We start from the raw sequence: 12,495 nt of genomic DNA, 5'->3' as shown, positions 1-12,495 counted from the left end.
ATTCTGGCTATTAATATACCACAAGTCTAGAAAAGAACCACAAATTAAGATTTAGCAATTGTTTCCCACAGTCGACAAAAAAAAAAAAAAAAACTATGGTAAGGAATCTGCAAGCATAGGTGTGAATGTGAGTGTCAATGTTTATTTGTCTGTTTTGTGAAGAATGACTTTGATTTGGTTTTAAATTTTAAAAAAAGCATATTGGCGTGAGGGAGAATGTCATCAGTCCACATGAAATGAAAAAGAAATATAAAATCCCAAGTACAGAGGAGTTGATAGGCTTAATCAGCATTGTGTTGTAGGCACTAGTACAGGCGTGGATGAAAATAACTTTAAAAAAAAAAAGAATTGTTACCTACTATAGATTTAACACTTGTACGAGGGGGAAAGAAGCAAAACAAAAATTATTGAACGTATTTCATTATTGCGGTTTCTTATTCCCAAATTTTCCAATAATATTTCATAAAAGTTGAAGAGTAAATATTACCCTGCAACTGATTTGTGAAAAAATACAAATGCACTGACTGTAGGCACAGGCTAAACGATTTTATCCACTTACAGTGCAGCATGAATCGAAGGCCTAATCTTACCTCTATTGCTTGTGGTTTCAGACAAATCGATGACTGACCTCAAGAAAGCATTAAGACATACGGTAAATGGGATCCGATTCTGCTGTAAAAAAATAGATAAGTATATCCCCTCCTGTTACCCCAGTGTGCCACTCAGTGCAGGCTGTTAATTAATATCACAGCACACGGGGTTGACATGTAAATCAAGAAATTTGAAGTGGTGGACTAAAGTAAGGTAAATTCATATTCAGCGGCTCATCTCTTGCATAAGCTGGCTGTATTGCAGCCCATCATTTGTGAGGGGAAAAAGAGAACTACTGGCGCCAGTGAGATTTGATTTCAGTGGGAGGAATTGGATTATCAGCCATTAAGGGGCTCTTCACATTTGTAACACTGTGAAGGGAAAAGGAGACCTAGCCAGGCGGTGTTCTCTTTACTTACACACCAGTGGCTGTCTGGAAAAAGGTTACATACTCTATACATTGATGTACCTCCAAACTGAACGTTTCATCTGATTTGTAGGTGGCACTCGGCCGGATGACATCAGGCGAGCTAAAGTTCAAGATGCAGTCCAAGCTCTGGCCCAAAGGTTCAAATATGGTTCATTGTTTTGCTTCATTTCAGAGTTGGATATCATTTCCAGATATAAACATGCCAAAAATGCAGAAAAGTAGAATATTTGAGAAATAGTGTGGCAAACAAATGCTGGGAAAAGGAAATGAGCCTCATGACATGGAGAACAATCATTTACAAGACTCTCATCTTGCCAACCAACTGACAAAAGGTTCTCTGCACAGTGTCACAAAGCTTTAACAAGGTTACTGTGTGTCGCACTCTTTCATTCACTCTTAGGTTTTGTGCTTCTCTTCCTTCTCATGCTCTCTGCTTCCTATCATGATGCTGCTGGGTGAAAATTGATTTAAAACATACACATTCCAATTCAAAAAGCTAATGTTAGGATTAATATGGTCCATTATTTTCTCATCTAAAACCTGGAGTAAGATATGCGGAGGGATCAATGCATGTTAGCTTACCCATTCGCTCTGATGCTCTTTCTCACTGACAATAAGTTAAAGTGAAAGCTTGGAGATTAACATCTCTAAGCGGAAAAGTCCCAGCTAAACATGCATGAACGACAAGGTGATTAATATGGCCAATAGTCAGTACAGACAGCATGTATTTTCCCCTCTGAGAGGGTCTATCATAGCAGCAAGAATCAGCCACAAACAGTTCAGTAGGGCCAAAGAATAGTGGATGACCCTGCACATGAAAGTATTCATCAGTCTGCTCAAAGTTTAACATGACACTTTACTCTCATTTCACTGTTCCCTTGTGTTGTCTGGGTTACCACTTCTGGCTCCAGTGTTTCAAGGTGGATTAATAGGTACAATTATATTCCGAGACTGCAAAAGTTCTTTCCTGACATACTTGTACTGCTCTTAACAAACTCATTGGAGACATGACTTCCAACTGTACAAGAAAAGCTGTAATTCAGTGATTTGTTTCATCGGATCATTAATCTTATAAAGACTGGGATAGGCTCGCTCATCTTTCCATCCTTTCAAAGATATAATTTAACTGCGGTATTGTAATTTCAAAAACTAAATTCAGTTGCTAGAGTAAAAAACGTAAAGTAGTTATGCACAATCTTTTTCTGGACATTCACTGTTTGCAAGTAAAACTTTAATTAATTTATGGCATTGATGGGTGACTGGTCATTTCATGGCCTCTAACCACACTAATCTCAAAAGTACAGAATACAAACAACTGATTCTTTTCCCCATTTTTGACAGTTTATAAATTCAAATTAACTTGTGTCCTCCAAAAACATGAATGTACATGTAGGATCATCATCATCATAACTTGTCACGCCAAACAGCCAACCATTCCTGGGTGTTCTGATTCACAATCTCGGAGGATATGCTCAATGGTCAGGGCGCCACCAAGTTATCAGTGGGCCGAGGGTTTATCCTTTCACCACCCACAAGATCGCAACCGGTTGGACTGACCTAGCGTGCAATGTTAGGATCGGTCTCCTTACGGATTAACAGGGTCACGACCTAACTTGATGATGATGATGATAGGCCTTGTTTCAAAATGATACAGAACAGTTCAGTTTGGTTCAGTCTTGTGTTTTGGTGGCTGGGTAAACTACAGTATGCTCATCGAGTAATGAGGGATTGAGTATCATCATGAAGGATATATAAGTCTGTGAGGAGCCGAAAGTCGAACCGGTGATGCTTGCTCAAAATCCAATACAGTCAGCTCACATTGCAGTACTGACAATCGATGGCTCGCTCAACACTATTCACCTCAAGTCACCCACAATGGAAATCCAAGTATTACTGCTTTGAATGTCCTCTTTACATCTGGTGCAAACCTTTGTCTTTCCATGCATTTCTCCATCTGGGCGGCCTTGTTGAACCTGGCTGCTCTAATGGAAAAGTGTCATGAAATGACAAGACTTGGTAGTTCAGACTAGAGTGTGATTTTTAGTGGCATATCATCATATTATTATTAGACATTCAGAAGATTCAACTTTAGAGGTTCCTCTGTATCACTCTACATATTGCTAAATAATTATTTTGTCATCAACTGGTGGATCGGCCCTTTGCATGAGCTGTCACTTTATCATGGTGAAGGGGTTAATTGGTCCCAATGATCCTTGGAACTAAGTTGTCTGAGGCAATAGTATAGGGGTCATCCATGGAAAACCGAGGTGAGGTGAAGACAAAGCGCAGTTCAAAAACTCATGATGAATACATTTACCTTATTCTGCTGCTGCTGACCTAGATATGGGTGACTGGGCCCCCCTCTGGAGCGAGGCTCGAGGTGGGGCTCGGCGGTGAGCGCCTGGTGGCTCAGCTTGCACCCATGGGGCCCAGCCAGGCACCGCCCAAAGAAGTAACATGGGTCCTCCTTCCCATGGGTTCACCACCCATATGAGTGACCTAAGTGGTTGGGTGCGAAGAGAGCTGGATGATAGCCAAAGGCAAGGAACTTGGTGGTCTGATGACAGGCTACAGAAGCTGGCTCTTGGGACCTGGAACGTCACCACTCTGGCAGAATAGGGGCCGTAAACATTATGCAAACGTGATCGTCAGATTCGTCTTGACGCAGCCTGGGCTCTGGTACCAGTTCACTCGAGAAGGGTTGAACACTCTTCTACTTTCAGAGCACGGAGGTATGGGTCTACTTTTTGCACCCCGTCCACCCACATCCCGGACTCAGTCACTGTACCTTAGGATTCACCCCTGTTGAATAAGTATTTAGTGTGTATTATGTGTGCACGTGTGCGCAGTGGGCAGGCCCTTTAAAAGGGTTATGTCGGTGGACCCAGAATTTTGTGCTACGGTCCTGGTTGTGGGACACATTTTCATCATCCTGCATTAGAATGTCATCTTTCCTGACATCACATGGTCTTAACAACAACCAACAAAGGACAGAGCTTGTTGATTATGATGAATGTCGAAAAGTATTCCATTGCATCAGTTGAAAGTAAAGTTAAAAAAGAAAAGTATATTGACTTCAGCTGCACCATGTGCTGTCACCCATTGTAATTCTTACTCAGTTGGAGGACGTTAACAAGCGCCCCACACAGGACCAGATGGTCTCTTACCAACCGATGCAAAGTTTATTAGTTTAACACTACTTTCTGTAAGATTTACACTGCAGAGAAAAATACACCTGGTTTTTCATCAAACAATATTCAGGAGATTAATAATAAAATCCAACTTCATAGCAGTGTAGTAGGACTACTATACTAGAGTCTACACATCTGACTAAGGGCAAAATATGAGCTACATCCTGGACGGCCAATCATATGTACATTGACCATTTAGATGAGATAGGTGGCCCGTGGGCCACAAAGATAACCCTTGCACTTAGAAAAAAAAAAGTACAATATGTGGTCAATTTGTTGTTTGTTTAAAACTCTTTCTTGTTAGGTTAGCATAGGGGATTGTTTATACATGTATTGGAAATTTTATTATCAAGACTGTAATCTATATTACGCATTAAGAGCCTGTAAAGTATGCATGTATTTTGCCCATGTTAATAATTGCATTTTGTTATACATCTGGTCAGGCAGTGCACAGTCCTATGAGGCCCCCGAGTAGATCTGATGAAAGATTGTGGCCCCCGCCAGGATGTAAGTTGGCCGTTCCTGATTTACACTCTTCAAGTAACCTAGCAGGAATGTGTGGAAGAACTAGACCAGTTAGAGGAAACACATGTAAGTATGCGAATAACATACATAGAGTAAACGCCACCTTAGAAAGTTTAAACAGATTAGAATACAGAATTGTTAACTATGAGGCTGACATGCTTGCCTTAAGCATCACAATTTTGTCAACACAGTATCCTTTTTGTCCAAATTAATATGATCTTGAGTTTCAGCAAGTATTGATTGAATGGAGAATGATTAAAACCAAAGCGAAATCTAAATTGTTTGATGTTTACATAATAGTACATTGTGTGCAGGTATGCAATATCAGACACCAAGAAAGAAAATAGAAGAGTTCCATCCTTTGACAATAAGTTTTCCATTCTTTTGAAGGGCAATATCTGAAGTGTTAATTCCAGGCAGATATAGAACCAATTCATATTTGCTCTTTTCCTGTCTTCCGAGCATATACTGACAGATGAGCGCATGAAGCTCCTTATCTGTTTTCCACTTTGAATTATTTTTTTTTGTTTTATGTTTAAGATAAGAAACAGTGATTTTACACAGACAATTGTGTCATAAGGGCTTGATGCGCATGTCAACCACAGGACTCCCGAGATGAGCATAGCCCCCGCTGTGGTTTCCTATCTCCCGACTGACTCATCGACACATCTGGACTTAAGTACATATGGCTCTCATGCTGTACGGGCATTTGGGTAAATGAGGGATAATTAGGCTTAGTTGACTTTAATGAATGGCTTATTGCTATTTTTCATTTCAGATGAGAAAAATATAAAGCTCAACATTTATCAAAGGGAGGGACGGCATGGTGATGCTCCTGAAGGCGTGTTGCTTTTGTGGGCTGATAGGTTTGTCATGGTTGTATGGATGGGGTCAAGGCAAAGTGAGCTGAAGATAGATAGCTGCAGCACACGAGGGAGTGGTTACAACGTGACCACAGAATTAAAGATTGGGAACACATTGGGATACACGGTAGCAAATTGATCATCCCATCTGGAAAGTTACTACACATGTGAATGCTGTCGTTACTCAAGGACAAAGAGAAAATTACAGAAGTCCTTTTGGAATACACTAAGTCGGTAAATATGCAGAGAATGTCTGGTTTCTGACCACCAATCCTCCCAATACATAATATTTTATATTCCTTCATTACTCTTGCATTATATACACATTTGTTGTTGTAAAAATAGTATCGCACTACTAGACACTTTCTATTGTTTTATGACTATATTCGTGATTGTGTCCTAAATGTTAGAGTGGGGCTGAATACTTTCACAAGCTAATGTATATACATTATGTGCAACCCACACTTATTTGCATACAGTACATACATTGACCTCTCTACTTTGTGCATATATTTAAACATTTTAAATTTAATAGACTCCTTGATATTATCATATTGATATCATTTGGAAGTGGTTTGTAATTCATCTTTGTTTATGATTACATTAATCAACAGGTCTTATTTACAGACTGCTTTAGAATTTGTCAACAATGCGGCTCATTTGGGGGTGTGATGGAAGGAGGCAAAGAGCTCCATTGAGCTCATGTGAAAACGCAAATTACCATATTTCAAAGAGCGTTGATATAGGAATGGATGCGAAAAACAGCCATTTGAGTTTTTACAGGTTGAAGTGGGGAATGGGGGAATGTGCATATGAAATTTTGTAGTGATTGGCCGTAGTTTTCAGACGTTTAGTAACGTTAAAGTTGTTGCAGCTCATAAATAGGCAGGCAAATAGACACTCATCATCATTTAATTTATGGCAATAGTGACACAGACAGGAAACAGTCACCACGCGTGTTCCCATCTTACATAGAAAGGGCCTTGATGCTTAAGTGTTGGTCATTTATGTGCATGCACACATTGATTCCTTAATTCTAACTGGTCTGCAACCCCCAGGTTTCCGTGGGCCTTTTAACAGAATGGAGCACAATGTAGGAGGAAATTGTCCCGCATGATTCATTCTAATTTCTGCACAAGGACGTTCCTCCCCCCTCTTTACTGGGAAATTTCATGAGGAAATCCCTCACATGTTTGAACATGGCACGCTCTCCCAAAACAGGACCCTAATGAGAGGGGAGCCAACTAAGTCAGGCAGGCTTAGGGACTAAAACCGAGACAGGGGCCATCAGGATCATGGAGAGACCCCTCAGCAATAACCGGTGATGAGGGAATACATGCAGGCTGATACGTTTTGTTTTCTCTGATTGTTGCATTAACTCTGGGAGGCTCTGTTCAGTGTCCTTTAGTGATCCTATACATATTGTTTGATAAAAATAGCTCATTAGTTCACAGAGTTGTGGAAGAAAGGAGAGTGTGTGTTTGATGTATGAGCAGAGCTGCTGCTGCACAGGGTAAAAGGAAAAGCCCATCCAGGAAGGGTCTGATCCTCTTTAAGGCCTGCGCTGCATCAAACACTTGTCAAACACGGGGCAGATGGACAGCTGAGTGGCTACGACAGATCGGATCACAGAAACAGGCCGACAAGAATCACTGCTGCTCAGCTCATCTGGCTTTCTAAACTCTTGTCAATAATCCCCCTTTGCGTCTCATTCAAATACAAACAGAGGGCTTTGGGCCATATGGCTGACATTTTCTTGTTGGTTTTAGATGTGTATGATTACAGTGCAATTTCAACGCTCATTTCAAGGTCTCACCTCACTGAGGTTTGTGTACCCTAAAAGGCAGCAGCATCTGTCAGAGTTACAGAACAGGAAGGAAAAACTGGACTCACTGGAACTTGTACTGGTGGAGTGGTACACCATCAGCCCAGTAAGAAGCTAGTTGATTCATCTAATCCTTTTGGCAACAAAACAAGTATTTACTCATTCTTGCTGTATTTCTACTTTGGCATTGGCAGACTTTGATCTCTATGAGTTCATCCCCAAGTCTTAGTGTAAAAAATATTTGTTGTGGTCACTGGCACAATAAAGGGGCTTTTTCTTCCAAGCCAAATGGAGGAAGTTTATCAACTCCATCGATGTCATAAATGCAGGTTGGGCCTTGTGTTTTATGTCATCAGAAACCCTGTAAAAATCACTGTTTTAAGTTTAAATTGCTAATGTGTGACATCACCGTAGTATTCAGCTTTACTGTGATGGTGGGGTGCAGGACCTTGCTACATGCTCTCTACTTAGTGCCATAAAGGTTCTACTTTTAGTTGCCCCCTGTATTTGTTATCGTGTAGTTGAGATGCACATAAACACCCACGTGCACAAACTCAGAGAAAATCACTAAGATGTGCATACAACTAAAGAAAACAGGTCTATACTTGTCACTTTGTTGTGTCTCAAAGTCTCCACCCTGGCTCATTGCCCGTGGACAAGATTGGGTCAGAATCCAAAGTCTCGCTCTGAATCACTAGATGTAATTAAAAGCTGTAATGTCTCTATAAAACTGACGGCCAGATATAGAGATAGACAGGCAAGGGGGGGGGGGAGCCGAGAATGAGCTTCTGGTGGCTGAGTCTGAGTTTCTGCAACTGTGCACCAGATGTTTTCGAGCACCCTTGTTCAAATTTCCTTCTTTTCTCCACAAGTCAGATCACTGGAAGCAGACTTCATGAAGTGCTGCTCTCAACTATGTACGCCGCATCCTTCTCTATGACATGCGTGTTTGTTCCTCAAGCAGAGTGAAATGGAACAAGCAAGCCAGTGTCATTCCTATCTGAGACGGGAAAGGAGTCGAAACAAAACCAAGAAAAAGTGTTCCTAATGTGGTTGGTGACTTACTCTGCCTGTGAGGTCGATTTTATTGTTTCTTGGTGAGTTTTATTTGTTTCTCACAGTCTGCTTAAGAACGGATGCATATGATTCCTCATCTATATGGTGTGGGATTTGATGAAAGTTTTGTTGCCGACTGGAGAATTGTCAGCAGCACTGTAGTGGAGGTCTGGCAGACCATGGGCTATCTAAATATGAGGTGAAAAAAAACCTGACACTGGGCCTCCTTAAAACAGGGTTAGATTGAAAATATAGTTGGGTAACAAAATAGACCAAGCAGTCAGAACAGCTTCAATGTGTTTTGGCATTTATTCTATATGTTTCTGGATCGTCATGGGAGTAATACAAAAACTAAAATATTTCCTTATTTTGTGGTGGAAAGTACTGCCTGCTAGGTTGATCCAAAATGTTCCAATTAAATTAAGTTCAAATGGTTTCAATTGACCATTCAACCATTAAGTGGTCCATTTTCTATTTCAAAGCATCTGTCTTTGTTTCTGCATGTCATATAAACACATTTTACCCTTTGTTAACCATCAGTCGAGACTTTGGGGTTTGGGGTTTGAGTTTTCAAACACCATATTTATTTATCTATCTATCTCTCTGTCGCTCTCTCTCTGTGTCTCTCTCTCTCTAAATGAATTAATAAATCTATTTATTTAATATTTATTTACAAAGCTATTAAAATTAATAGCTAATGACTGAATATATCCACACAACAATACATTAGAATTATGAAATGCTTTTGTACTACAGAACTTGCATTGTGGGATCTAGAATATGGTCACGGTAAAAATGGGCAGATATCTGTATTTCAAAATAAAAATATTAACTTCTTGGTCTCTTGGGACATATGATACGCAGGGGAGGATTTTCCCGGCAGGCTTGAGTTTGACGTATGTATCATAGGGTGTAAAAAAAAAAAAAAATGCTTAAACTGCCAATCAATTGAAATACTTTCCAAGGTCCGCTTCACAGCCTTAAACACGTCATGGGTAATATCAGCCCATATACTGCTCAGCAGGGGGAAATAGAGGGAAACTGTTTAACTTGCAGCACATGGCATCATGGGAAACACTTGTTCAGGGTATTTCTTGGTGCCTTCTCCTCTTCTTGTGTTTGTTGCCACTTTGTTTGCATATAACCTGCGGGTGTTTATGGCAGCTCCTCATTTTCGTAAGATCTCAGTGAGTGAGTGATTCATACTATAAATAACATGATCCAATGTGTGATGTCTGTGAATATGAATATGCACTTCAAATTCACAAGTGACACAATCAGGCCAAGTGCAAACATCAGCCGTGATGTTTAAGTTGTACAGGACATATATTGTGTGTTGATCAGAAAGCAGCTGTCCAAAAACATTATCACCGTTGGATTTAGTGCAAAACAATCATCTTATTTCATGTGTTTGTGTACATGCAGTTTAGTTGAACCATAACTCAACTGGAGTGTGAAGAGTCCTGAAAAACATGCAGTTGGCAACCCTCTTCTGTCATCCTGCATTGAAATGACCAAATAACAATAATGAAGAGTAAGGTGCCAATAGCATAACTAACTCTTTCATCTAGCACCTTCAAGCTTCATGTTTATGGCTCATGCATGTGGCATGAAGATGGCCGCTCCATACAGTATAAAGCCATCAGGACCATGACACTGTTTCAAGACAGTTAATTCAAAATGAGAGCAGCCTAGTATTTATTTAGGTATGGAAGCACTTAGTACTTTGTAAAAAGGTAATCAGCGGTTGTAGAAGACAACAAAGGGGGGTCACAGTAGCTCTTCTGTAACACCTTAAATATTGGAACCAGATGGTGGTCACAGGTTGAGTCATGCTGTTGAGGAAATACATTGAAACTGCTAGTAGAGAACTAAGAACTGCATTACTTGTCTATACACAGATTTCTTGGTTCTCTTTTTTGGAGCTGAGCTTTGGAGTTTTACAATTATTTTTAATAGAGATTTTATCTCACCGATTCACCTTGCAAAATTGCAAGGAATGGTGGTGATAAAAAGAGAAAGGAGTCACACTGGGATGTCCTGCATCGAGATACAAACTGACCTGACAAGACAGGATACCTTGTGCAGACGAGGGTGATCCAGTTGTGCAAAGGTTACCTGACTATCCCACTGGTAAGCACATCAAGCGAGAAGATTTTTCTCTGGCTGGAAATATCATCATACAATAATGTTATGTTTTAATGTACAAGTTGTGTGTAAAATTTGTATATGAGCTGTCCATTGTCAATAAAAATGGATGATTTTAGAGCATTCTCTACTCAGGGTATTTGTTAAATCTTATTTGTTTTTAATTTTTTTAAGTGGTTTTAAAAAACACTATTGAAAAAAGCACACGATAATGATGTCATTAATGTCAACTTGACTTTCATCACATAATTGTTGTCTTATAAAATCTAAAGTTGTGCACGCCCCCCTCTTTGTTCATACACATACCCTGCCAGATATTAAAATGCTTCTGTGTTTCTCCGCAGAGTGGATTTGGGCCGATCTATATACATTGTTTTTCAGGGGCAGATATTCTGAAGCAGATGGCTCACAGACAGTGATGACCAGAGGGGGGGCAGAGCACAGTAGATTCACCCCAAAGTCAGACTAGCTTCAGACAGACCTGGGCATGGATCCCATCAGTCAAACAAATCCTCACAGGGTTTGGATCTGGATTTACATTATTTCTTGTGCGAGACTAGTACAAAGACTAAAGTAAATAAACATTCCCCCTTTCTCAGACATATCCAATGGTCTTCAACATGGTCAAATAAGTCTTTCTACGTTGCTCTCTGGAGGAGTGATGGAAGCAAAATACTGCAGACTATACCGTCTTCTAAAGTGAAAGTGTAGGTCATGTGGTAAAAGTGTGGCAAAAAGAACAAGATGATTTTGATGACAACAGAAGCAGTTATCATGCTTATTATCACATGCATTGTATGCAGAAAGCATTTGTGTTGACAGCACCTTGGAACTTGAATGACAGAAGATTGGATATGGGGGAGGCTTGGCCTCCACAGCATAAAGAGTGTCTCTGGTGACATAGATAAGAAATCAAACCCCCTACAAGAGCCTGATGCTCAGGTACAAGTATCAAATTCATTGGCTAAATCTAATCATATATTCCATATTTTTTTATCAAACTTCTTTGTATGACTGTCAGCAATCTGTGAGGTACATCCTGCCTCAATTGGAGCAGAGTGTTTGTGCTTCAGCATGTTTGTTCTTACACAACGTACATGTGTTTTGTTTCTAAAAGGGCTGTGTCATATTTCACCACCCATAATAATACTGCTATAGTTTTTTGCATGATACAAAAATGCAATACTTCAAACAAGAACAATGGATTTATGTGGATCTTGGCTACAAAAGAGGGACCTACACCATGCCAGAATACTTTTTATTCAACACATTGTTGTAAGTACGGTGATTCCTCGCCACTTTGCGCTTCACCTTTCTCAAATGCGCAACTTCGCGGGCTTATAAGCGACAGGAGAACGACATTTAAATACGCGCTGATAGCGTGGGGCAAGCCTCTGAGCAATGTGCGTCATTTCCGAGTTTTAAGTAAATTCTAAAAGAAAAACACACGTGCACGGACGCACACACACACAGACACAGATCAATAACCCTGACAGCCTTGAGGTGATGCAGCATCAACATGGATGTATTGGAGGTGCCAGTATTTATAAAAAAAAAAAAATAAAAAAAAAAGGAATCTGAGTTTATGTTTGTTGAAAATAAGATGTATTTCCGCCTCAAAGGAGATGATTTGCGTCCACCCAGCAAACCCCCAGAAGCTGACTGACATACACGAGGCCAGGGCCGCCGACTGATTCTCAGTATTACTGAGTTGATTTTTTTTGTTCAATCAACCTTCAAAGAGACACTTGGCAACCTTACAGGTTCTTTCGCTTAAAACCCGAATATATAAAATTATACAGCAAAAATCCTACAGGTTATACAGGTGAAAAGTTACAAACATCTATTCCTTAAAAAAGTATAATC

At 40.1% G+C, this 12,495-nt stretch overlaps 1 protein-coding gene across 4 annotated transcripts in view; it reads right to left on the bottom strand.

The window, feature by feature from the left end:
• The window catches only part of rspo2 (R-spondin 2), a 28,134-nt gene that overhangs the window by 4,641 nt on the left and 10,998 nt on the right, over positions 1-12,495 (bottom strand). The window contains exon 5 of one of the 4 annotated variants that reach the window (XM_085919371.1): positions 4,330-4,779. The exons of 1 other annotated variant lie outside the window; for it this stretch is intronic. In XM_085919371.1, the coding sequence (XP_085775497.1) occupies positions 4,652-4,779 (128 nt within the window). In that variant the 3' untranslated portion in view covers positions 4,330-4,651. Of the gene's footprint in view, positions 1-4,329; positions 4,780-12,495 lie in introns of those variants that run through there. 2 more of the 4 variants (XM_085919370.1, XM_085919373.1) reach the window with 2 other exon arrangements.

The sequence above is a fragment of the Syngnathus leptorhynchus genome, chromosome 8, assembly GCF_054491065.1.
Source record: "Syngnathus leptorhynchus isolate UIUO chromosome 8, UIUO_Slep, whole genome shotgun sequence".
Classification (NCBI taxonomy): domain Eukaryota; kingdom Metazoa; phylum Chordata; class Actinopteri; order Syngnathiformes; family Syngnathidae; genus Syngnathus; species Syngnathus leptorhynchus.
The sequence above is the reverse complement of the archived record's forward strand: the minus strand, read 5'-3'. Positions and strand labels throughout refer to the sequence as shown.